The following is a 24,486-nucleotide window of genomic DNA, read 5'->3' as shown; positions in this document are numbered from 1 at the left end:
GGAAAAATATCCTCAGGTGAGGATCAAAAAAAAAAAAGATTATGGCTCAACTGGTCAGACCCCCTCCCCCTGGCCCTGTGAACTTCTCCTTTGTAGTGTATCACAATGAGTTTTTAAAAATTATATATTTTTATTGATTTTCTTTCTTTTTTTTTTTTACAGAGAGGAAGGGAGAGGGATAGAGAGTTAGAAACATCGATGGGAGAGAATAATCGATCAGCCACCTCCTGCACACCTCCCACTGGGGATGTGTCCGCAACCAAGGTACATGCTCTTGACTGGAATCAAACCCGGGACCCTTCAGTACACAGGCCGACGCTCTATCCACTGAGCCAAACCGGTTTCGGCCACAGTGAGTTTTATATTTACCCAATCACAGGATTGCTCCCTGCGTTTTTATTTTACTCATCACATAACCCAGTGCCAGGCCCGGGCCCGGGCCCAGCTCACAAATGCTTGTTGAATAACAAGGTCCTTCCACATGCAGATGGGACAGAACTCAGGTGAAGCTACTTACTTACCTGTCACACAGCTGATTAGCTGACTGAGAATTGAGGTCTCTTGGCTCTACCCCAGCTCTTTCCATTAAACTGCCTGAATGCCCCACCCCCTTCTGTCCTCAATGGAGGAGTCAACACTAATTCTGGACTCCTTGGCTCCCGAGGTCAGTGACTGGCTCCTACTATCAAAACTTGGCGGGAGGCCTCCTGCTCTTTGATGTCACCCACAGGACACGGCATCAGGAGGTCCTGGAGGACGCGAACCCTTCGGCATCCTCTTCCTGGCGGCAGGTAAGAGCGACCTGGGGGTTGACAGGTGGCGCTAGGAGGAGGGGAGAAGCTGGCTGCCTCTTTGGGGGCTCACTATGTTGAGGCTTCAGCCAAGAGCAAGAGTACCAGCAGCACAGCCTTTGAGCTGCTCACTCAGAACTATGAGGATGTGGAGAGAGGGGTCATGGGGCCAAACTGAATGGGAGTGAAAAGCAGGGTCCCACTGCAGGCCAACCTCAGGAGACAGAGAACCAAAGCAGGGCAGGAGGGATGTGCTTGTGCTGGTGTTCTCTGAGCAGAACAGCCACACCCCCTGAAGCCGTGAAACCGTCAGGACCCACCAGGGCTCTGCACGGCCCCGGACAGGAGGATGCTAAGTGAGCCTGGCTTCCTCTAGCAGGGGCCCTCGAACTTTTTAAAGGGGGGCCACATCACGGTCCCTCAGAGAGCGGGACGGCCGGACTATAGGAACTACTAATCCCTACTGTAACACCTCGGCTGCGCTCACTGCCCAAAAAGCCTGGCGGGCAGGATCAGACTCCCCTGGGGGCCGCATGTGGCCCGCGGGCCGTAGTTTGAAGACCCCTGCTCTATGGGATGTGAAAACACCAGGACCAGGGATACCAACAACTGAGAGCAGACAGGCCCCAGCACAGACAGGCCTTTCCCCAGCCCTTCTTCGGGCTCAGGATGAGCACAGCTCTTCTAGGAATTCCAGAAGAGCAGGCTTTGCCCAAGCCAGGATGCCTCTTCAGCTGGGGGCTCAGGAAAGGTCATCCTAGCCAATTCTATGGCAGAGAAACTGAACTCAAATTTCTACTAACGGTGTAGCCTTCCTTAGAGAACCATATGGGAACCCGTGTTTTTTTCTTAACCACAGAAATGGCTAACATTGCTGCCACCTGCTGACTGGGGCGCTGCATCAGACTTGCTGTTGCTCCTGACTCCCTCTGGGATTTCCAAGGCTGTAAGCCATGCATCCTGTGTCTCTCAATTAATAACATTTTTATTCTGGAAAAGCAAATGAAAGTCGTATTCATATAAACACTGACATTACAAAGTACAGGGGAAAGAGGAAGGGAGAAGGAAACAAAAACCTCTACCAATCCTGCTAATACTGTCTCACCAAACAAGACGATACTGCTTTGTTCCAGATTCAATCACTTATATAATAAACCACAAATAAAATCTTCTCTGGAAGATAAATCGCTCCTCTTTGAGACGCAGGGAAAAGGGGCCAAAGTGGGGGCAGGAGGCTTTATTCTTTTGGCAGATCCTCTCAGTCATTATAGATATTGCTGCACTGTTAATAAAAAATATATGCTTCTCTGTAAAGCATTAAAAAAAAAATCCAAAGGTGAGATGGCTGAGGTCTCAGCTCAAGTATCTCCAAATACAATGTTGTCCATTCCCTGATCTCTCCATGTGTTATTTCTTGGTTGTTTTCCGGATCAATGCCATTCTCTAGAAGGAGAGAGAAAGAAGCAATGTACGGGTTAGACTCAGGAACTTTCTGAGATGTTCCCAAGTGGCTAGCAGGCAGCTCATCAGCAAGCTCCACCTAATCTGAGGACCATCTGCAGGGCCCCAGGCTGGCAGGATGGCAAAAGGTGAAAAGGTGACAGCTCCTGCCTTTTGGGGACTTAAGGGGGAGAGCCATCAAAGCAGGTGATTTTTAGGCTCTCCACCCACACCAAACTCTCCTCTGATGGTGGAGAAACGGGAAAGGGGCTTTGTTTGAAGCCTGCTGCCATTTCTCACTTGATGACCTGCAATGAAGGAAACTGACACCAACAACTTCTACCACAACCCATCAGGGAAACAGTCAGATCATGGACTTCAAATTTTACTACAGTACTACCACCATGGCCAAATTACTGATTTGCTTGGCTCACTCTTTTTGACCAAGAGATTGTTCAAACATTATATTTGTTGGTAAGATTATTTATATATATATAATTTTTAGCCATATATATATATATATATATGGCTAAAAAGTGGATAATTTGGGAAGAAACCAAATGGCCATCTGTTATCTGGAGGGACTCCTTTCTGAAGAACACTGTGGTCCTTCGATTTGGGCTACTGACCGCTTCCTTTGCAGGGCTTCCTCTGTGAGCTCTGGAAACATACCCTCCAGAGATCCACTCTGTGGAAAAGCAAGGGACAGAGGCGCCCAGGTATGCCTGTCAAGCTTAGATGAAGCTCACTTTTCTTTTCTTTTTTTAAATATATATTTTTTATTTCAGAGAGGAAAGGAGGAGATAGAAACATCAATGATGAGAGAGAATCACTGACTGGCTGCCTCCTGCACGCCCCCTATTGAGGATCAGGTCCACAACCTGGGCATGTGCCTTGGCCGGAATCGAACCCGGGACCCTTCAGTCCCCAGGTCGATGCTTTATGCACTGAGCCAAACCAGCCAGGGCAAGCTCACTTTTCAATTCCGAGTAGCCAGTTAAATTAAGACAGGCATGACAGCCTTGCCAAGGGACGCCACCATTGCCACGAGACTGACCAATGACAGGGACAACCTGCTCCACAGCAGAAGTGGGGTTAGATTCTCACACTGACTACTCAGTTCCATGGTAGGAGAGGCGGAGAACAAAGGTTAAGCTAGGATGGAGATCAGAATGCCTGGCAGAGCAGTCTGAGTGCTACCTCTCACCACAAGCACAGGTATTTCTGCTTTCCTTAACCTGTCCTCAGTCATGGAACCATTTGTATGTCCAAAGTACCAACAATGAAGGAGACTTCATTAAGGAGATGGCAGGTTAATATGGATGGAACGATATATCCAAAAGGTTCCATCCATATTAAAGAAGCTGGATTCAACAGCTTTAAGCAATGCCCATCAGAGTTGAGAGACAAACCAGAGACAGGCCCCCCCCCCATCCCCCCCCGTGTGGGAACAGATAATCATCAAGGACATATCTGACTGATCTGCCATGGAGCGCTGCTCTGGGAGAGGGAGCAATAAGTGCAGTGGTGGGAGCTGTGACCTGCACAAATGGTAGTTCAAGGGATCAGCTGTGGCCGCCCTGGGCTCTGACGACTCCTCACCTGTTTGTGAGCCTCTGTGGTGCAAGCTTTTTTGTAGGGTCGGATTTCTTCAGAGCCAAATCCTGGGATCCACATGTTCCACTGGCGCTCTGCAAGGAAGAGGCCAGCACAGAGATAAGGGGACTGGGCGGGCAGGGGCAGCTGCAGTGTGACCCTCAGACAAGGGTCAGGGGGGACGAATCTAAGCAGTCAGCTAAGCTAAGTAACAGTAACCCTGCAGAGGGATTCTATGGAATACAAATGGGGGAATTTTGTGTCACGCGCCAAAGTTCAATGGCTACCATTTGACTTTCTTGCAAAGTAAATGGGTCAAAGCCATGGGTGCTGAGTCCTAAGGTTTCCATGCAGCTCCACAGAAAGGGAGTCGTTTTTCAGTTGTCTCTCTCCTATCAAATCTGCAACTGAGGTACTTGCCCTTGACCCAGAATCGAACCCTTTGGTCCGAGGGCTGTCCACTGAGAACACCTGCCAGGGCTATGTATAACTTTTGACTTCCCCAAAAGTTTACTAATAGTCTACTGTTGACCCAAAGCCTTACTGATAACATAAACAGTTAATAGACATAATTTTGTGTGTTACATGTATTGCATACTGTATTCTTACAATAAAGTAAGCTAGAGAAAAGAAAACGTTAAGAAAATCTTAAGGAAGAAAAAATACATGTACAGTTCTATAAATGTAAAAAAATAAATGTGTTAAATGAGTATCTCCCAGAAAAACCCAAGCTCAAATTTAGTGTCTGTTATGTAGAAAAGTAGAATACGAATTTATATACATGTTATGATTATAATTTTCTTGGAAAAATGCATAAATAAGCTAAAAACTGGAAGGGAAACACAGGACCTTAAACCAGGTCCTGTGCCAGTCATTTTACAAACCTAATTCATAATCCACACAATTATCCTGTAAGGAGGATATTATGATCTCCACTTTACAAATGAGGAAATGGACTCTCAGAGAAACTAAGAAAGATAAAGTGACACAGGCAGAGAGTGGCAAACCCAGTGCCTGGGAATACGTAAATACCAGAGCCTGAAAGTCTGATCCTGGCACAAAGGTTCCTCCGACCACACTTTCCATGATGTCCTGAAGGAGGAACCCTGGGGACACCTCGGGGGGAAAGGAGACCACGTACCTAGGTGCAGCTGGACGTCCTTCACCTCCAGGGTGCTGGACTTGCGATGCCGAGCAAGCTGGCAGGCTGCTGTCACTACACTCTCGATAAAATCATCAGCAATCTGCAGCAGCATCTGGGGAGAAGCGGGAGAGAGGACCATGTCATTGGTACGTTCAGCTCCTGTTGCTGGGACAACTGTATCTGCCTGAACCACATATTCAGTCAGGCTCCCTGTCAGAGGGCCTCTTGTCACATTGGCCTAAGCTGAGAGGAAGCGTGAGGATGGTGACAGAAACACACGAACTCGTTAACCAGGTGGAGTGCAGCTCACACCTTCCTGAGGATGAGCTTTCTGTACTTCCTACCTAGCAGGCACCAGCCAGCCCAATCCCTCACCCCATATCGTCTTATGAATTAGGTGGGAAAACAAAAGTTAATTATTATTATTATCCCTCACTCACAGTCTTAAAGCCTTTTTATTTCCATGATCTTATCCAGTCCTTATAATAATGGGGCATGAATTTTACCCTGATTCCACAGCAGGGGATGCTGACACTCCAGGAGACTATCTTGCTCATGGCTATGTAACTACTCAGCAGTGGTACCAGGTATCAACCTCAAGGTTCTAAGTCCAAATCCTGGGTTCTTTCCACTTCATTATATTAATCCTGGAGTGTGTGATGAACAAAATCAGAATTCCAAAGCTAAAAATCTACATGAAGAAACTGAAATTTTAAGTCAATGCCTTCCCATGGCTTCCTTTGCTGATCAAAAATTAAAAGAAAATTACTATCATAGATGTAGACATTCCTTGTTCTGCTGGGCCATTAATGCATTGTCATCTTTCCTATGGAACCAAATGGATACTATCTAAAGGAAATACTTATGATTAAACATGGCAGGTCAACTCCCAAAATGACCTCTTCTCCTTCCCTAAATCCATGATAATAACAGTAAAGAAAAAGACATATATAAATCCTCAACGGGAAAGAAAACCTAATGAAAAGAAATTCCAATAAGCTTTTAAAGTAAATTTTTGCTATAGAGAGAACAGAATGAGAGGGAGAACTGAACTTGCATACAGAAGTTACAAACCAAGTGCCTATAGAGAGGATACCAATGAGAATTAAACTGATTCCCTTCACAACCCCTAAGAGAATCAGGATTTTGAAGTTCCATTTATCATTGAAGACTTAGCTGAGGTGTGGAATTAAAAATTGGGGAATTGTGCCGGGACCGGTTTGGCTCAATGGATAGAGAGTCGGCTTGGGGACTGAAAGGTCCCGGGTTCGATTCCAGTCAAGGGCATGTACCTTGGTTGCGGGCATATCCCCAGTGGGGGGTGTGCAAGAGGCGGCTGATCGATGACTCTCTCTCATCGATGTTTCTAACTCTATCTCTCTCCCTTCCTCTCTGCACAAAATCAATAAAATATATTTAAAAAAATAAAATTAAAACAAAATAAAAATTGGGCAATTGTTACATGTTAATACACACAGCAGTCCACTGAACCCTGCACCCCAAAAGCAGCCACACTTACCTGACCCAGAACACAGTAGGTTTATTCCCCAGGGAAAATGAAGGGATGTGGCTCTGGATTAGAATATTCCAGACAGCTGAAACCAGTTTGGCTCAGTGGATAGAGGGTCAGTCTGAGGACCAAAAGGTCCCAGGTTCGATTACAGTCAAGGACATGTACCTTAGTTACAGGCACATCTCCAGTAGGGAGTATGCAAGAGGCAGCTGATCGATGATTCTCTCTCATCGATGTTTCTAATTCTCTCTCCCTCTCTGTAAAAAATCAATTAAAAAAAAAGAATATACCAGACATAGCAGAGCAAGGGGAGAGACACAGCCCCTTTCTCTTTTCTTGCTTCCAGAATGTTAGAAGCTAGGGATAAGCCCTCCAGATAGAAATCTGGAGGATTTTTCTCTAGAGATATTAAATGACTCCAGAGAAAAGATTTACAGATACTGATATTTAGAAAGCCCCCAATAAAAGGTCGATTTGTGAATCAATTATTCTGAAGTGGAGCCAATGGTACCCTAGAGCCAGCTGAGATGAGCTCATGAAAGTCAATTTTTGCACTTTTACCAATTTTGCATTCAGCAACAACATGTCGATAACTTAAAATAGGGCATAGTGGGAATTTTACATCCCAGAAATCCGAAAATGCTGAAAATCAGGGTCATTTTCTTTACAGAGCCTGTTGTTAAACATTTCCCAGCACATTACTGGACAAAGCCTATTAGTCAATAAGTTCTGATTCAAATCAGCTTTTTAATGGCTCATTATTTAAGAACTAGGGGTCTGGTGCAAGAAATTCATGTGTGTGTGGGGGTTCCCTCAGCCCAGCCTGCACCCTCTCCAATCCAGGACCCCTCAGGGGATGTCCGACTGCTGGTTTCGGCCCGATACCCACAGGCTAGGCTGAGGGGCCCCAATGGTGCACGAATCTGTGCACCAGGCCTCTAGTATCCATATAATGAAATATTTATTCAGCCATAATAAGGAATGAAGTAATAATGTCCTCTACAACATGGATGAACTTTAGACTCATTATGCTAACTGAAAGAAGGCAGTCACAAAGACCAAACATTATGATTCCATATATTTGAAATGTCCAGAATAGGCACATCTACAAAGATAGAAAATATATTGGTAGTTGGTTGCCTAGGGCAGTGGGGGCTGGGGAAAAATGGGAAATGACTGCTAATGGGTATGGGTTTCTTTTAGGGATGATAAAAATGTTCCAAAACTGATTGTGTTGACAGTTGCACAACTCTCAATATAGTAAAACCCACCGAACTATAGATTTCAAATGGATGAATATTATGATACAGGAATTACATCTCAATAAAGGTGCTATTCCAAATGACCACACATATACAAAAAAGGCAAATATTTTCCCTCTGGTTAAAACAAACAATGGAGTTATACTATCTTTATAACCCGCATTTTCTTTTTTCTTTTTCTTTTTAAAAAAAATATATTTTATTGATTTTTTACAGAGAGGAAGGGAGAGAGATGGAGAGCTAGAAACATCGATGAGAGAGAAACATTGACCAGCTGCCTCCTGCACACCCCCCACCGGGGATGTGCCCACAACTAACGTACATGCCCCTGACCGGAATCGAACCTGGGACCCTTCAGTCTGCAGACTGACACTCTACCACTGAGCCAAACCGGTTTCGGCATAACCTGCATTTTCTTTCTCTATCATTACATATTACTCAGCAAAGGCAAAACAAAAACATCCCAAAAAATATACAGAATCATCCCAGCATTAAGGCACAGAAGTTTCTAGAGTAAAAGAAGCCTCCAAAAAGAGCACAACAGATGAAAAAAAGAGATATACTAAGGTACATATAAAAATTGAGAATAGGAAAAAGACTCTAAAATTGTCATCTACCACAGTAGGAAGTCAATAGACTATTATAAAATTAATAAATAAGCCCTGGCTGACGTGGACCAGTTAGTTGGGCATTATCTCATGTACCACAGAAAAGAAAGATTGCCAGTTTGAGTCCTGATCAGAGAACATGCATGGGTTGCAGGCTTGATTCTTGGTGGGGGGCTTGCAGGAGGCAGCCAATCAATGTTTCACTTTCACATTGATGTTTGCTCTCTCTCTCAATTGAAAAATCTTTTAAGCCTGACCAGAGTGGCTCAGTTTGTTGAGTGTCATCCCATGGACTGAGGGGTCAGTCCCTGGTTTGATGCCTGGTCAGAGCATATGCCGGGGTTCTGGGCCTGATACCCAGTAGGGGGTGTGCAAGCTCTCTCTCTCCCTCTATCTTCCTCTCTCTCTAAAAAATTAATTAAAAATATTTTTTTAAATCTTAAAAAAATTAATGAGTCAAAGAGTATATGTTTAAGTATATTACTTAGAAATAGGGAGGAATAATCCAAGAACAACTAAAACTATGATGATTGCCTATGAGAAGCAGACTCTTCTTTTTGACAGGCAAAAGTAGCAGCAGGTGTTAAGTATAAAGTGTCTTGTATAATTATTCCATGGGACCCTCATAATAACCATGTAGATAAATAATGTCATAACCCTCCCAGCACAGGAGGAAGCTGAGTCTCAGAAAGCCTAAGTAATTTATCCACAGCTACAAAGCTGTTAACTGGCAGAGCCAAGATGCAAATTCAGATTTGTCTGCCACTAAAGTCTATGCTTTTCCCCACTATTATATACTAGCTCTCAGGGACACACCCTCTGCGGTACCCAGTCCCTTCTTACCTCCTCTACATCTTCATCCAACTGCTCGTTAGGATCCACTTCTCTTACTAAGTCTTGTAATTTCTTCTTAGTCAACACCTAAAGTTAATTAGAAGATTTTCAGCCAAGTATCAAGGCAACAAACAAAAGGACTCGTTATGCTATGATACATAAAGGTTGTAAATTCAATGGTTTTAGTTTTCTGATTTCCAAAGAGTTAACAGTCTGGCCTACCAGGTGACATTGCTGTAAGATTACACTCTCAAGACAGAAGTAGCTTCTGCCCTAGCCAGTTTGGCTCAGTGGATAGTGTTGGCCTGAGGACCAAAGGGTCCCAGGTTCCATTCTGGTCAAGGGTACGTACTTTGGTTGCAGGCTCCTCCCCGACCAGGGGCAACCAATTGATGTGTTTCTCTCACATCGATGTTTCTGTCTTTCCCTCTCTCTTCCACTAAAGATCAATGAAAAATATCCTCAGGTGAGGATTAACAACAAAAAAAGACAGAAGTAGCCTAGGGAAAGGCAGAAAGAGCAGCTTGGAAGAGAGGCCAACATCTGTCAATTTACTTCAGTCTCATCTCTTTTTCTCACTGTGCCTCATTTTCCCTCTACAGTAAATAATTTGCCATTTTCTGACCACACAAATCATGCAGTGCCTCTGCTGTTTTGTTTTTTTTTAATTGATTTTTTTTACAGAGAGAAAGGGAGAGAGAGAGAGAGAGAGCTAGAAACGTCGATGAGAGAGAAACATCGACCAGCTGCCTCCTGCACACCCCCAACTGGGGATGTGCCCGCAACCAATGTACATGCCCTTGACCGGAATCGAACCCGGGACCCTTCAGTCCACAGACCGACGCTCTACCGCTGAGCCAAACCGGTTTCGACGCCTTTGCTGTTTTGGACATGCTCTTCCACCCTTCTTTCTACCTGATTGGCTCATGGTACCTCCTTTTATTTTATTTATTTTTCTTTAAATATATTTCTACTGATTTCAGAGAGGAAGGGAGAGGAAGGAAGAGAGAGAAACATCAATGATGAGAGAGGATCATTGATTGGCTGCTTCCTGCGCACCCCACACTGGGGATCGAGCCCATAACCCGGACATGTGCCCTGCCCAGGAATTGAACCACGATTTCCTGGTTTCACCACTGAGCCACACCGGCTGGGCCAATATAGAACTTCAGAAGTCCAAGGAGGGAAAAGAGCTTTTTCAGGGAGAGGAAGAGGCAGCATCTGAGATGGACATCTCTCAAAGCATTACTGGTTCAAATCAGAAAAGACTACAGAGAGCAAAGAGTAAGAGGATTATACCTGATTGTTTTCAGGGCTGAGACGCCCTCCAGACCCAGGCGTGCCTGGAATCTTTACCACTGTAGTGCTGTTTGCCATGGAACCTTGTGGAGGGGTGCTGGCTGGTTCCGGTTTTATGGATGAGAAATTGGACAGGTTGATGAGGGCTGAGGGGCCAAACTGGTTCATAATCTGCCGAGCTTTGGACTTCAGCTCATAGAGCTTATCGAGATCCTGTTTCTTCCTGGAGGTATGAGGACCAAGACCAATCAACTGTAGAGGCAAACACAAAGATGAGCTCCAGAAGACCTGCAATAAAGGGTGAGTTTTGAAAGTAAAATAATAGATCTACCAGACTTTGAAAGAGCTTCAGTATTTCAGGAATAGTGACTATTTGATACCTGCACATTAAAAATGTAAGGAATGCCAAAACACATTTGGCTCAGTGGATAGAGCCATAGCCTGCGGACTGAAAGGTCCCAGGTTTGATTCTGGCCAAGGGCATGTACCTTGGTTGCGGGCACATCCCCAGTAGGGGGTGTGCAAGAGGCAGCTGATCGATGAATCTCTCTCATTGATGTTTCTAACTATCCCTCTCTCTTCCTCTCTGTAAAAAAATCAATAAAACATATACCTGTATTAAAAAATAAAAAATAAAAATAAATAAAAATAAAAATAAAAATGTAAGGAATGAAGAATATTCATTGCTCTCACCTGATATTTAGAAATCATCTCTTCTCCAAAAGCTTAATGAAATAGTCCACAAAATTGAAATAAGTAAGTGAAACGAGGAATCTCATGTGCAAAAATAAACTAGAATGAGCAAGACATTTTTGAAGACTTTGTAAAAATAGAACACATGGTTAAGTACTACATGCATTATTTTTGAGCATCAAATAATGTTAACTTCAAATAAATCGTGGCACAGTCACATACTTAAAACCCAACCACAAAACTTCAGAAAACAGATTAGTTCATTTTGGCATTTCCAAACATGCTTAACTATGTCAGGGTTATACCTAGTCAACACAATTTTTAGCCATTGTGAGAACCTTTTTTGTCATCAAGAGCAAACTTCCTCTGAGTGTTAGCAATCTTTAAGTACATGCAGAGTCCCTAGCCTGGAGCAGCTGGGACTCCCACATTTTAGAGCCAGGAGGTTGAATCTGTGACATCAGCTGTTGTGTCACCAAGATCAGAAGCACATTCACCACGTTCCTTTCACAGTGGCTTCAAAGAACTTACTTACAGCTATCTGAGTGTCTAGATCTTTAATTACATCAGCAACAGCTGTGAGCCCGGTGAAATGAGAGGCAGCCATTTTCAAAAGCTACCTGTAAATGAACAACTGACATCAAGCACCACCCTTTGCCAGAGAACCATGTCAGTCCCACAGCCTGGCACACCTTTGTCAACCAGGAACCAGGCAAACTGGATGCGGAGAAACATCTCCTTATCCCTTCTGGGAACCAAGAAAAACATCTCCTTCTCTTTCATATGCAGCTTTTTAAATTAATTCATAATTAGAATAACAGACTCTCTTCCTATAAAATGAGTGCTCTATTGTTAGGGAAAAACTAGCAGCAAAGGAAATACCATTACTAACCAAAATGGTGGAATTTTAACTTGCAGAGAGCTTGGCAATGGTTTCAGAGCTTGGGAATGCTTAGCAACCTGAATGAATATTTGCATCTGTTCTACTGTTGCCCCTATTGCTGAGTTCTTCCCCAACGCACCCCTTTGATATGACACCTTCTCCTGGCTTACCCTTAATAAAAGCAACTCACTGCACTGGTTAAATGATAAAGAGAAACTTGTTGGTCAGAGCCGGCTGAGGGGGGCAGCAGAGTATCAGTATCACCGACAGCCCATGCCTTCTCCCTTGCCCAGAAATGCTGCCAGGGGGAGAATCATGTCAGAAAAAGATGGTTAACATGGAAGTGATACAGTTCTCCCATCGCCCCCTGACCCAAGGTTTCACTTTCCAGTTTCAGCCAGCCACAGTCTGAAAATATTAAGTGGAAAGTTCCAGAAAGAAGCAATTTGTACGTTTTCAATTACCTGCCCTTCTGCGTACTGTAATGAAGTCTCGTGCAACCCCACTCAATTGTACCCAGGTCGTGAATTATCCCCTTGTCCAGCATATCCGCACTGTATATGCTACCTGCACTTACTCACTTGGTAGTTATCTGGGTTATAAGATCAACTGTTACAGTATCACAGTGCTTATGTTCAGGTTACCCTAGAGTAGCCTAATGCTATGTCAGTGCTTATGTCATTCACCTCACTCCATCTCATCACGTACGCATTGTATCATCACCTCATCTCACACCATCACAAGAAGATAAGTACAGGACCAAAAGATATTTTGAGAGAGTGACCACATTCACATAATTTTTATTATAATTATACTATTTATTAGTTATTGTTTTTAATGTCTTATTGTATCTAATTTATAAGTTATACTTTAGCACAGGAAAGTATGTATAGGAAAAGCCATTGTATGTATAGGGGCGTGCAGGAGGCAACTGATCAATGATTCTCTCTCCTCATTGATGTTTCTCTTTTTTCGTCTCCCTTCCTCTCTGAAATCAATAAAAATATATATTTTTTAAAGGAACCAAAATATTTATATATACAATTGGATAAACCTCCAGAGAATTACGCAGAGCAAAAGCCAATCCAAAAAGAATACATATTGAACATTTTTGATTTTTTTTTGTTTGTTTTTTAAATATATTTTATTGATTTTTTACAGAGAGGAAGGGAGAGGGATAGAGAAACATCGATAAGAGAGAAACTCTTTTTTTTTTTTTTTAAATATATTTTATTGATTTTTTACAGAGAGGAAGGGAGAGAGATAGAGAACCAGAAATGTCGATGAGAGAGAAACATCGACCAGCTGCCTCTTGCACACCCCTTACTGGGGATGTGCCCGCAACCAACGTACATGCCCCCGACTGGAATCGAACCCGGGACCTTTCAGTCCGCAGACCGATGCTCTACCACTGAGCTAAACCGGTTTTGGCTTGAACATTTTTGAAATGACAAAATTTTAGAAATAGAGGACATATTAGTGAGGTTGTCAGAGGCTGGGTGAGAGGGAAGTGGGAATGGTTATAAAAGGGCAATTCCAGGGGCTCTTGTGGTAATGGATTTGCTCAGTATCTTGACTGTAGTGATGAATAAATGAAGAATGATTAAATTGTATGAGATAATGCGCATACACACACAAACAAAAGTGTATAACTAAGACTGGGGAAATCTGAGTAAAATTGCTAGGTTGTATCAATATCCGGTTGGCATATTACATAACAGTTTTGCAAAATGTTACCATTGGGGAAAACTGGGCAAAGTGTACAAGGGATCTCTCTGCATTATTTCTTGCAACTGCATATAAATCTAAAATTACCTCACTTTTTTAAAATTAGGGGGGAAATTCTCAAGAGTATTTATAGATACCTCAAAGTTTTAAGATAACCCAAAATTCAGGCGCCATAAAAGAAATTACTGCTTTGTTCAATTATATAAAAATCTAAATGTCCAGCCCAGCTGGCGTGGTTCAATGGTTGAGCATAGACCTAAGAACCAGGAGGTCACGGTTCGAATTCCAGTCAGGGCACATGCAGACTTGGTCCCTAGTGGGAGGTGTGCAGGAGGAAGGCGATCAACGATTCTCTCTCATCATTGAAGTTTCTATGTCTCTCTTCCTCTCCCTTCTTCTCTGAAATCAATAAAAATATATTTTAAAAATGAGCCCAGGCTGGTTTGGCTCAGTGGATAGAGCATCAGCCTACGGACTGAAGGGTCTCAGGTTCGGTTCCAGTCAGGGGCACATCCATGGGTTGCGGCTCGATCCCCAGTAGGAGACATGCAAGAGGCAACCGATCAATGATTCTCTCTCATCATTGATGTTTCAATCTCTCCCTCTCCCTTCCTCTCTGAAATCAATTAAAAAACAAAAAAACTAGAATAAAAACTTTTTTAAAAATGAGAGAACGCTCACGAAATTATCTCCAATAAACATTGTTCAATGAGAATGCAAGGTATAGAACAGTGAGAATAATTTGCTATCATTTACTGAAACATACAGACACACAATTGTAAACGCATAAATTATTCCCAGAAAGATACATAAGAAACAGATAAAAGTGGTTGCCTGGGGAGGTGGAGGAATGGTAGTATCTGGATGGTATATGTGTCCACGGTGGGAGAAGACTTACTTTTCATTGTACACCCTAAATCCTGTACTATGTGCATATATGTTACTAACTAGAGGTCTGGTACACGAAATCCATGCTCTTGGGGGGTTGTTGCCAGGGATTGGGTGGGAGAGGGTTTATCTACAAAGGAGCAGCATGAGGGAAATTTGGGGGTGATGGAACTGAGAGGTAACCAGAGAGCTATGGTGCTCACATGACAATATGTACTTGTTACAACTCACAGAACCATGCCCCCCAAAGGGAGAGTTTTATGGTACATAAATTTAAAAAACAAGTATCACAACCTCATCAGAATGGTCAATGGCTCCCCAAATGATCTATATACTGACCACTTTCATTAAGGCCCATGTGGGTGAGGTTGACCAAGTATAATGGAATGAAGTGACCAATAATAATCTGAATTCCATTATGTAATGGACCATAATTGCCTCTGGGCTACTCAAATTTCTAACTCTCATGTCCTTAAAATGCCAAGAGATAGGGATGTACTGCTGTGTGAAAACAGGCATTAACTCTGGCAGAGTTTGAGAGAACAATTATAATAGTAAATCCTTACTAGCACCTATGGGATTCACAAAGTCCAAAAAGGTTCTTTTTTTTTTTTTTTAAGTTATTCTTTTTTAAAAAAAATTTTTTTTTAGAAAAGTTCATTATTAAAGTAGTTAATAATTTTATCAAAACAGGATTATATGGCTACAACTAACCCTTTAACATTTAAACTGTTGTTAATCAATTGAGGATCAAAAGCCCTATTCCTGTTCCTTAAACAGGAATCCAATTGCAATGCTATTATTCTATTAAACGGATCTGATTCTTCAGAAGGTAGGAAACCAGTGTTGACTTTGCAGTAGTCACAAGACCTGGCCTCATGGAGGGGGGAAAAAAAGACCTAGCCTTCTCTCTGGCATCTGTTCCATTAATAGAATTTTTTTTAATGAAGACAATAGGAGAATAGAAGGCCAAATTGGGTGTTACACAATTTTACCTTAGAAATGCTTAGAAAGTTACTATTTAAACAAAATGCGGAGACAAGGGGACTATCAGCCTGATAGCATAAAAGCCCTATTACTGTGACGCATGACCTGACTTAATGTCTGGATTTTCTACTTGGTGGTTTATTTCCTCACTGGCTTCTAGATGTAACCAAATGAGCTCAGATTTCCCAGCCTAAATGAACCAAAAGGAATCAATTAATTACAGTCTGTGAGACTGGAGAGCAAGAGAAATATAGGTTTTCCCTCACCAGTTTTTGGACTAGTTAGATCCTATTTAGGTGATTTTGTCTTAATACAAAGGCAGTATAGTACAGTGGAAAAGGGCATGGACTCTGATGACCGTGTCTGGGTTCAGGTACTAATTCTGATACATACTAACTTTATGTCCTTGAGCAACTTACCTAATCTCTTTCTGTTTCAATTTCCTCAACTCTAAAATGAAATTAATCATAAAGTATACCTTATAGGATTGTTGTGAGAATTCACTAAGTTTATGTATCTAAAGCAGTTCAAGTGTGTGTTACAAAGGAGAACATGTTTTAAACATGTTTGCTAATCTATGCTCTCCTCTTCTAAATGTTAGTTATAAAGATCAGAGTGTTAAAGCTAAAAGGCATCCTGTAACTATTTTATGACTATAGACATTAGAAGAAGGAAGTGGATTGAAATAAAACAGTAGTTGCAAATGGTTACAAGGAGACTTATATGAGGTGCTGGATACCATCCTACTTCTGCCACTTAGTTGAGCTCCCTGTGACCAGAGTTTCTACTGGCAAATTATAAAGTTCATTCTAGCTCTAACAATTAGTGAGTAAGATTTTATTTTATTTATTTATTTATATAAAAATATATTTTATTGATTTCTTACAGAGAGGAAGGGAGAGAGAGAGAGAGCTAGAAACGTCGATGAGAGAGAAACATCGACCAGCTGCCTCTTGCACACCCCCTACCGGGGATGTGCCCGCAACTGATGTACATGCCCTTGACTGGAATCGAACCTGGGACCCTTCAGTCCGCAGACCAACGCTCTACCACTGAGCCAAACCGACCTCGGCAGTGAGTAAGATTTTAAATTAAGCTATATGTACAGAGTTCAAAGTTTGTCTTCTGCCTCCAACACACCTGTTTTACTGTGCAGACTGTAAGTACTGTTGATATGTCCCTTCCAACTTTCCACAAAAATCTCTGGTCAAAAGTAATATGTTCAACATTCATATCTGCACTAACACAATGATTTTCTGATCAGGTACTTTGAAATCCTATTATAATAACTCAATCAATACTAGAGCCACCAATGAGTGAAATAAGTACATTTTATAAATACAGATGAGGATATTAACCCAGTAATAAATTATCATTAAACAGTTAAGTACCTTGCTTGAAATGGTGGCATGGCATACTTAATAATCTTACTAGAGGCCCGGTGCATGAAATTTGTGCACAGGGGGGGAGAGGGGTAGGAGGTTGTAGGTGGGGCGGTGTCCCTCAGCTCATCCTGCACCCTCTCGCAGTCCAGAAGCCCTCTGGGAGCCGGCCTATGCTGTCAGTCAGACATCCTTAGCTCTGGCACCAGGCCACTGCGCTTGCCAGCTGTGAGCTTGGCTTCTGGCTGAGCAGCACTCCCCCTATGAGAGCTCAATGACCACCAGGGGGCAGCTCCTGTGTTGAGTGTCTGCCCCCTGGTGGCCAGTGCACATCATGGTGACCGGTTATTCACTGTTCAGTTGATTTGCATATTAGCCTTTTATTATTAATCTTATAATTTGATGTAAGTTTTGATCACTGACATACAGGCACTTGCAAATAGCACAGGCTAACTCACTGGGGGAAAATAGTTTCAACTAAGTTAGCCCAATTTCCCCGATCATCTAGTTCATGTTATAATTGTAAAGCTAATCCAGTTTAAGCCCTTATTTCAAATTGGCCTTTGTTGGCCTCCCAAAATGTTCTAGTCAGGTCCTGTTTTTCCACCTTGAATATCTATGCTTCTTTAAAGCATACAAATTTAAAAAGGAAAATGAGATAAAAACAAAAAATAATACAGATTAATTTCGGTCAAGGGCATGTACTGTGGTTGCGGGCACATCCCCAGTAGGAGGTGTGCAAGAGGCAGCTGATCAATGATTCTCTCTCATCGATGTTTTTCTCCATCCCTCTTCCTTCCTCTCTGTAAAAAATCAATAAAATATATTTTTTTAAAAAATAATAATAATACAGATTAAAACACAAGAATTTCAATGTTAAATACCACACTACATAAGTACCCTAGTAAGTTATAGTACTTGATCCTGAGTCTTAAGGAGGAAGGGTGCTTTCATTCAATATGCTTTGTAGAACTATTCCTTCTATTTTGATGATGGGCAAACTCAGACATGAAGAGGAATCCACTTAGAATAGTAGAAAAAAATTTTAGTCAAACACATAACTGGGTTTGATTGGGGCTGGACCACTTAGTCCTTGTGATTTCAGGCAAGGTACTGAACCTCTCTGAACCAATTTCCTTATCTGTACAGCGGGACTAACAATATCTAACGTGTGGGGCTGTAAGTGGTAATTAAATGGCATCATACTTGAAAGTGCTTTTATGATGGTGCCTGGTTAGTCTGAGTAGGTTTCAGTCCAAGATACTGTTGAAGAAGAGAAGTGATATTGGTCCACGTCTCCCTGCCAACCTTATCTAAAAGCAGCCATCTCCAGTGAGTGCTTATGCTAAAAATACAGGGTACAGCTTATGTATCTGCAACTTTCTGAATAGCTTACGACGTATTTTGAGGGAGGGATGAGCTTCACTTAAAGGTTTCTTAACAGGTAGTGAGTGACATTCACTGTATCAATGTCAATACAGTAACAAGACTAAAAAAAAAAAAAAAAAGTAGCAAAAATCTGGGAAAATTCCCTCTGAGGTTTGAAGTTAGAGCAGCTAGATTCCAGAAACATGTTTTTCAAAGGAAATTAACCAAGCGTTTCCTATTTGCTACGTACAGTAGGGTACTGCTCCAAAATCATGATCTAATCAAAACTGCTTCACTGTGATCCTAAGCCCTCTTTACATGTCAAATAGGAATTAAATATATATATATATATATATATATATATATATATATATATATATATATATATATATATATATATATATATATATATATAATCTTTCGGGCCCTCCCTTCCATCTCTGAGATAAAGGGGTTGAGGGGAATGGAATTTAAAGCACTTGTCAAGTATATAACTTGAGTTCAAACTGCTTCAACTTCACATCAGAGTTTCGCAAGATTGATGCGGAAAACAAAGATGCTGGCAAGTGGGCTTCCTGGATTAAGTATCTGATACAAGAAAAGCCTGGCAAAAGCCAAGTAGGCAGAGCGAAGGAGGCGTCTTCCCACGAACACATCCTTCGCCACGCTGGGCTCAGAGACTAGGAGGGGTGGGGAATGGATCGCTCTATCTTTTCCAAACTCTCTCCTTTTCCCTCAGAGGCTGTTTTTACAGCCAGAGCCCCCCGAACCTGTCCGCTTTTAGAAAAGTTCGGGTTCTCACGGTTGTGTTCCCTCAGCTACTTCGGAGCCTCCAAGCCCCGATCGTGTGTACCCAGGGAAACCCGACTTCACTGGCCGCTCCTGTTCCTCCCAAACCCCAATGTTCTCTTACTTTTTCCGCCCCTCAACGATCTAAGTCTTTGCTGCTCCGTGTCTGAGTCCGCAGGCGCATGGGTTCTTCACTGTCTGTCCCGCTTCTGCCTCTTAGGAGTCCAAGTGCTCACAGCTCCGCGTTTACCTCTCGGGAGCCCGGCTCCTCACGCCCGGTTCCGTTCCGACCCCTCTCCGCTCAGGAGCGCGGGTCCTCACGATCCTGTCCCTCTCAGGCTGCTCTCCCTCGGGGGCCGGAGAACTCACATCTGTCCCCGTCCCCTAAGTCCCGCCTGGAGCCCGGGTCCCTGCAGCCGCCTCTTCTCCGGTCCCCGATCCCCTCAAGTCCCGTCCCAGGAACCTGATGCCTCACAGTCCCGTCTCCGCCACAATCTGCCGCTTCAGACACGGACCCACTGTGGGTCTGGGTGCTGACTCCCTCCTCCCGCTCTTCTTCCTCAACTGCCAGGGCCCAAGACTCACAGGCAGCAGGTCTATCTCCCCATGATATGCGGAGACTGCCCCCGTGAAGCGATCGTCTCGGCAGCCGGTCCGACTGCTCGGCCCTCCCCGAGTACTTCCGGCACCGCTCCCCGCCTCCAACCCGGAAACGCGCGGCTCTTCCGGCCGGCGGGCGCGCGCCTGGGCCGCGCAGGCGCAGAGGGGCCTGGGACACGTGGTCGCCGGGCCGGGCTGTGGCGTTGCTCCGCCGCTTCGGCTTTCCCCCCGCTGGTGTCGGCTGAAGTCTGGGCAGCCTCGGCGCCTTCCACAAGCTTTAGGAACCCTGACCTAGTTGTTTCTAGCCGGCTCCGCCTGCCGTGTATATCGCTGCCATGACCGGAAATTGGCGCCCTCTTGTGGGCTCGAGACCGCCATTTTTGTACGGTGCCTTTGTAGCGCTAGCGGGACCGGGATAATCACCCGGGACAGCAGCACCCCGTAGGTATCCTGTTGGACCCGTGTGTGTGTGTGGCGTTTGGGGTGGGGGTCGAGGGGGGAGGAATTGGCAGGAGAACCTAAGGACCAGAGAGACCGATTGTGCCTGTGAATTGGCAATTAATAATAATAATGATGATGGAGCGCTGTCAGGACTTTGCCAAGCCCTTCACCTCTGGTAAATAAGAAAAATTTTTAAGATATATTGATTTCAGAGAGGAAAGGGGAGGGAGAGATAGAAACATCAATGATGAAAGAGAATCATAGGTGGGCTGGCCCGGCAGGCGCCCCATAAGAATCCCACCGTGACCTCCTGGTTCATAGGCTGAGGCTCAACCACTGAGCCACACCGGGGCTCCGGGTAAACCGTTTAAAGGGAACCTGTGAGGCGGGTGGAGGTGGAAGAGGGGATAGGGGATAAATGGTCATGGAAAATAAAATAAAGAGTAAAGGAAACCTGTGAGAGATAAAGCAAGGTCCTAGCTAATACGTTTTGAGTCTCTGTTTGAACTCGGAATTCTCCAAACCCTGTCCTCTAACCACTCAACTGATTGTTTCCATTAGTTCATCCGTCAAATGCTTGGTGAGAAATGCTGCATTTAGCAGATGCTAGGCTTGGTTCCAGCCTAAGTCCTTCTGGAGCCCAGGTCCCCCGCAAAGATGGTGAAACATAAAGGAATGTAAGAAGGGCTGTGACAGTCCAAAGCAAGTGACTGTGACTGCCAGCAGGAATTATTAGTACAATAACCTGCCTTGCCAGTCTTTATAGTTTCCCATCCTCGTCCTACCAGATTTCTAATCCACCCTTATACTGCCACCTATCCAAATTTACGGGATCTTCGTCTTCCTAGTCTTACTTTCCTGCCATTGCTGTCTTCATGCTAATAGTCTAGCATACCATTTTCACTTTTATTTTTGCACTCCTATCCATCTTTTTAAGACCCCGTTTAAAAGTATATTCATTCAACAAATACATTGTTTATTGTGCACCCAGCTTTTTGCTAGGGGCTGGGTGTCAGTAAATAAGACAGACAATATCCTTATCCTTAAGAGATTTTACAGTCTGAAGTGGGGAAACATTACTACCCTGTTTCCCCAAAAATAAGACAGTGTCTTATGTTAATTCTTTCTCTCAAAGTTGCGCTAGGTCTTATTTTCAGGGGATGTATTATCTTTCCATGCGCTAGGCCTTATTTTCGGAGGATGTCTTATTTTCGGGGAAACACGGTAGCAAAAATGTAAAATGAGAGAATGCTAGAATAAACTAGATTTATCCCTCTGGGTGATTCCCTGAGCTATGAAACAGCTTCTTCAAGGACCAAGTTGGCTTGAGGTTAATGGGTGATGGGGAGGCAGGCAATGAGGTTGGACTGGCAGGCAACGGGGTCAGCTTAGGCAGGACCTTGTAGGCTAGGGGTGTCGAACTCAATCAGAGAAGGGGCCAAAATCTAAAATCCAGCCTAAATCGCGGGCCGAATGGTTTACTGAACAGTCATAAACTGACAATGTCATAAACTGACAGCGGAGTGCAGTGATGACAGCGCAGTGCGGGCCACATTGCAAGGCCTGGCGGGCTGGATTTGGCCCGCGGGCCTTGTGTTTGACACATGTGTTGTAGGCTGTAGTGGGGATACAAGATTTTATTTATTGTGCAATGGGAAGGCATTGGAGGGTTGAGCAGAAGTCATAATTTTTTTTGGGGGGGGATGACTGGTGGAGTCCCCAGCAGACACAGTTGACAGCTCCTGTGTCTAGGCTTCCACTAGTTTATACTACAGATCTGCTTCCTTTTATAGTGTAAGCTGTTTACATGACTCCTTCTTCAGCTTCTGCTTTGTAGAGGTCAGGGACCTCCACATATTATATTAAGGAAAGTAAAAGGCCTAACAGTCTATATTATTCGTTTTTTAAAAATCTTTGTGATAGCCCTGGCTGGTTTGGCTCAGTGGAAAGAGTGTCAGCATGCAGACTGAAAGGTCCTGGGTTCGATTCTGGTCAAGGGCACATGCCTGGGTTGTGGGCTTTACCCCCAGTAGGGGGCGTGCAGGAGGAGGCTGATCAGATGATGATCTTTGATCATTGATGTTTCTATCTCTCCCTCTCCCTCTGAAATCAAAAATGTATATATTTTTTAAAATCTATGTGATGGCCCTAACCAGTATGGTTCAGTGGGTAAAGCATCGTCCTGTAGACTGAAGGGTTCCAGGTTTGATTCTGGTCAAGGGCATATGCCCAGGTTTCAGGCTTGAATCCTAGTAGGGGGCATGTAGGAGGCAGGCGGTCAATGATTCTCATTAGTGAAGTTTCTATCATTCCCTCTTCCTTCCTCTCTAAAATCAATAAAAATATATATTTTTTAAAATAAAATCTTTAAAAAAATCTAGATGATGTATATATACATAGAAAATAGTGTGGCAGGATGAACACTAAACTGTCAATAGTAGTTTGGGGAAAGCATTCTTAAAATTCTGTGCTGTTTTGATTTCTTTACAATTACCACATATTGTTTCTATATTAAAAATGAAGTACTTGTGCCGAAACCGGTTTGGCTCAGTGGTAGAGCATCGGTCTGCGGGCTGAAAGGTCCCAGGTTCGATTCCGGTCAGGGGCATGTACGTTGGTTGCGGGCACATCCCCAGTAGGGGGTATGCAAGAGGCAGCTGGTCGATGTTTCTCTCTCATCGATGTTTCTAACTCTCTATCTCTCTCCCTTCCTCTCTGTAAAAAATCAATAAAATATATTAAAAAAAAAAATGAAGTACTTGTGAATGATTCCATTAAAAAAAAATTTTTCTATTAGACTTGGGATTCAATATTATACTAGTTTCAGGTGTACAGTGTAGTGGTTAGATATTTATACGACTTATGAAGTGATTCTGCTCCCTCATAAACCTAGTACCTGCCTGACACCGTACATAGTATTAGAATAGCCTAAACCGGTTTGGCTCAGGCAGGGGTCTTCAAACTACGGCCCGCGGGCCACATGCGGCCCGCAGAGGAGTCTGATCCGGCCCGCCAGGTTTTTTGGGCAGTGAGCGCAGCCGAGGTGTTACAGTAGGAATTAGTAGTTCATATAGTCCGGCCCTCCAGCTCTCTGAGGGACCGTGATCTGGCCCCCACTTTAAAAAGTTTGAGGACCCCTGGCATGGGCCTGTGGACTGAAAGGTCCCAGGGTCGATTCCGGTCAAGGGCATGTGCCTTGATTGCCGGCACATCCCCAGTAGTGGGTGTGCAAGAGGCAGCTGATCAATGATTCTTCCTCATTGATGTTTCTAATTCTCTATCCCTCTCTCTTCCTCTCTTTAAAAAATCAACAAAATATATTTTAAAAAAAAAGAATATTATTGACTATATTCCCTATACTGTCCTTTACATCCCTAGGACTGTTTTGTAACTGCCAATTTGCACTTCTTTATTTATTTAGCCAAATTGCACATCTTAATCCCTTCACCTTTTTCACCCAGTCCCCCATGTGCCCTTCCCCTCTGGTAACCATCAGTTTGTTCTATGTATGACTTTGTTTCTGTTTTCTTTGTTCACTTTTTTTTCAGATTCCATATAAAAGTGAAATTATATGATATTTGTCTTTCTCTGACTTATTTCACTTAGCATAATATTTACCCTATAGGTCCATCTGTGTTGCAAATGGTGGTTTCATTCTTTGAATATTTATGCCATTCTGGAAAAGGCAAAACTACAAGGCCAGCCAAAACCGGTTTGGCTCAGTGGATGGAGCGTCGGTCTGCGGACTGAAAGGTCCCAGGTTCGATTTCAGTCAAGGGCATGTACCTTGGTTGCAGGCACATCCCCGGTAGGGGGTGTGCAGGAGGCAGCTGATCGATTATTCTCATCGATGTTTCTAACTCTCTATCCCTCTCTCTTCCTCTCTGTAAAAAATCAATAAAGTATATTAAAAAAAAAAAAAAAAAAAACCACAAAACTACAGGGCCAGAGAAGAACAGTGGGTATCAGGATTGGGAATAGGGGGAGGGGGTGACTAGAAAAGGAGACAAAGGAACTTTTCGAGGGATGTAAATGTTTGATATTTTGATTTATTGTGATAACAGACAAATGTCTATGAGTTTGTTAAAACTCACTGAACTATAAGATAAAAAAAAGTGAAGGCCCTGGCTCGATGGGTCAGTTGGTTAGTGTTTCTATACACCAAGGTTACAGTTCAATTCTCTGGTCAAGGCACATACAGTAATCAACCAATGAATGTATAATTAACTGGAACAACAAA

The 24,486-nt window shown here is 43.4% G+C and overlaps 1 protein-coding gene across 4 annotated transcripts; it reads right to left on the bottom strand.

Annotated features, from left to right (window-relative positions):
• Positions 1-1,756: 1,756 nt before the first annotated feature.
• On the bottom strand, positions 1,757-19,897 carry TAF12 (TATA-box binding protein associated factor 12). 4 transcript variants are annotated; one of them, XM_084875152.1, is made up of 7 exons: positions 19,330-19,897; positions 11,716-11,800; positions 10,488-10,739; positions 9,198-9,275; positions 4,969-5,083; positions 3,834-3,922; positions 1,757-2,234 (listed from the first exon to the last, which is right to left on the bottom strand). In XM_084875152.1, the coding sequence occupies exons 2-7, from the start codon at positions 11,785-11,787 to the stop codon at positions 2,199-2,201; spliced, it is 642 nt and encodes a 213-aa protein (XP_084731278.1). In that variant the 5' UTR covers positions 11,788-11,800; positions 19,330-19,897; the 3' UTR covers positions 1,757-2,198. The 4 variants fall into 4 exon arrangements, with proteins under 4 accessions (XP_084731278.1, XP_084731279.1, XP_084731280.1 ...); XM_084875153.1 differs by having other exon boundaries at positions 19,791-19,897; XM_084875154.1 differs by lacking the exon at positions 11,716-11,800.
• Positions 19,898-24,486: the final 4,589 nt, after the last annotated feature.

Source organism: Pipistrellus hanaki (genome assembly GCF_964339955.1).
Source record: "Pipistrellus hanaki genome assembly, chromosome: 2".
Classification (NCBI taxonomy): domain Eukaryota; kingdom Metazoa; phylum Chordata; class Mammalia; order Chiroptera; family Vespertilionidae; genus Pipistrellus; species Pipistrellus hanaki.
The sequence above is the reverse complement of the archived record's forward strand: the minus strand, read 5'-3'. Positions and strand labels throughout refer to the sequence as shown.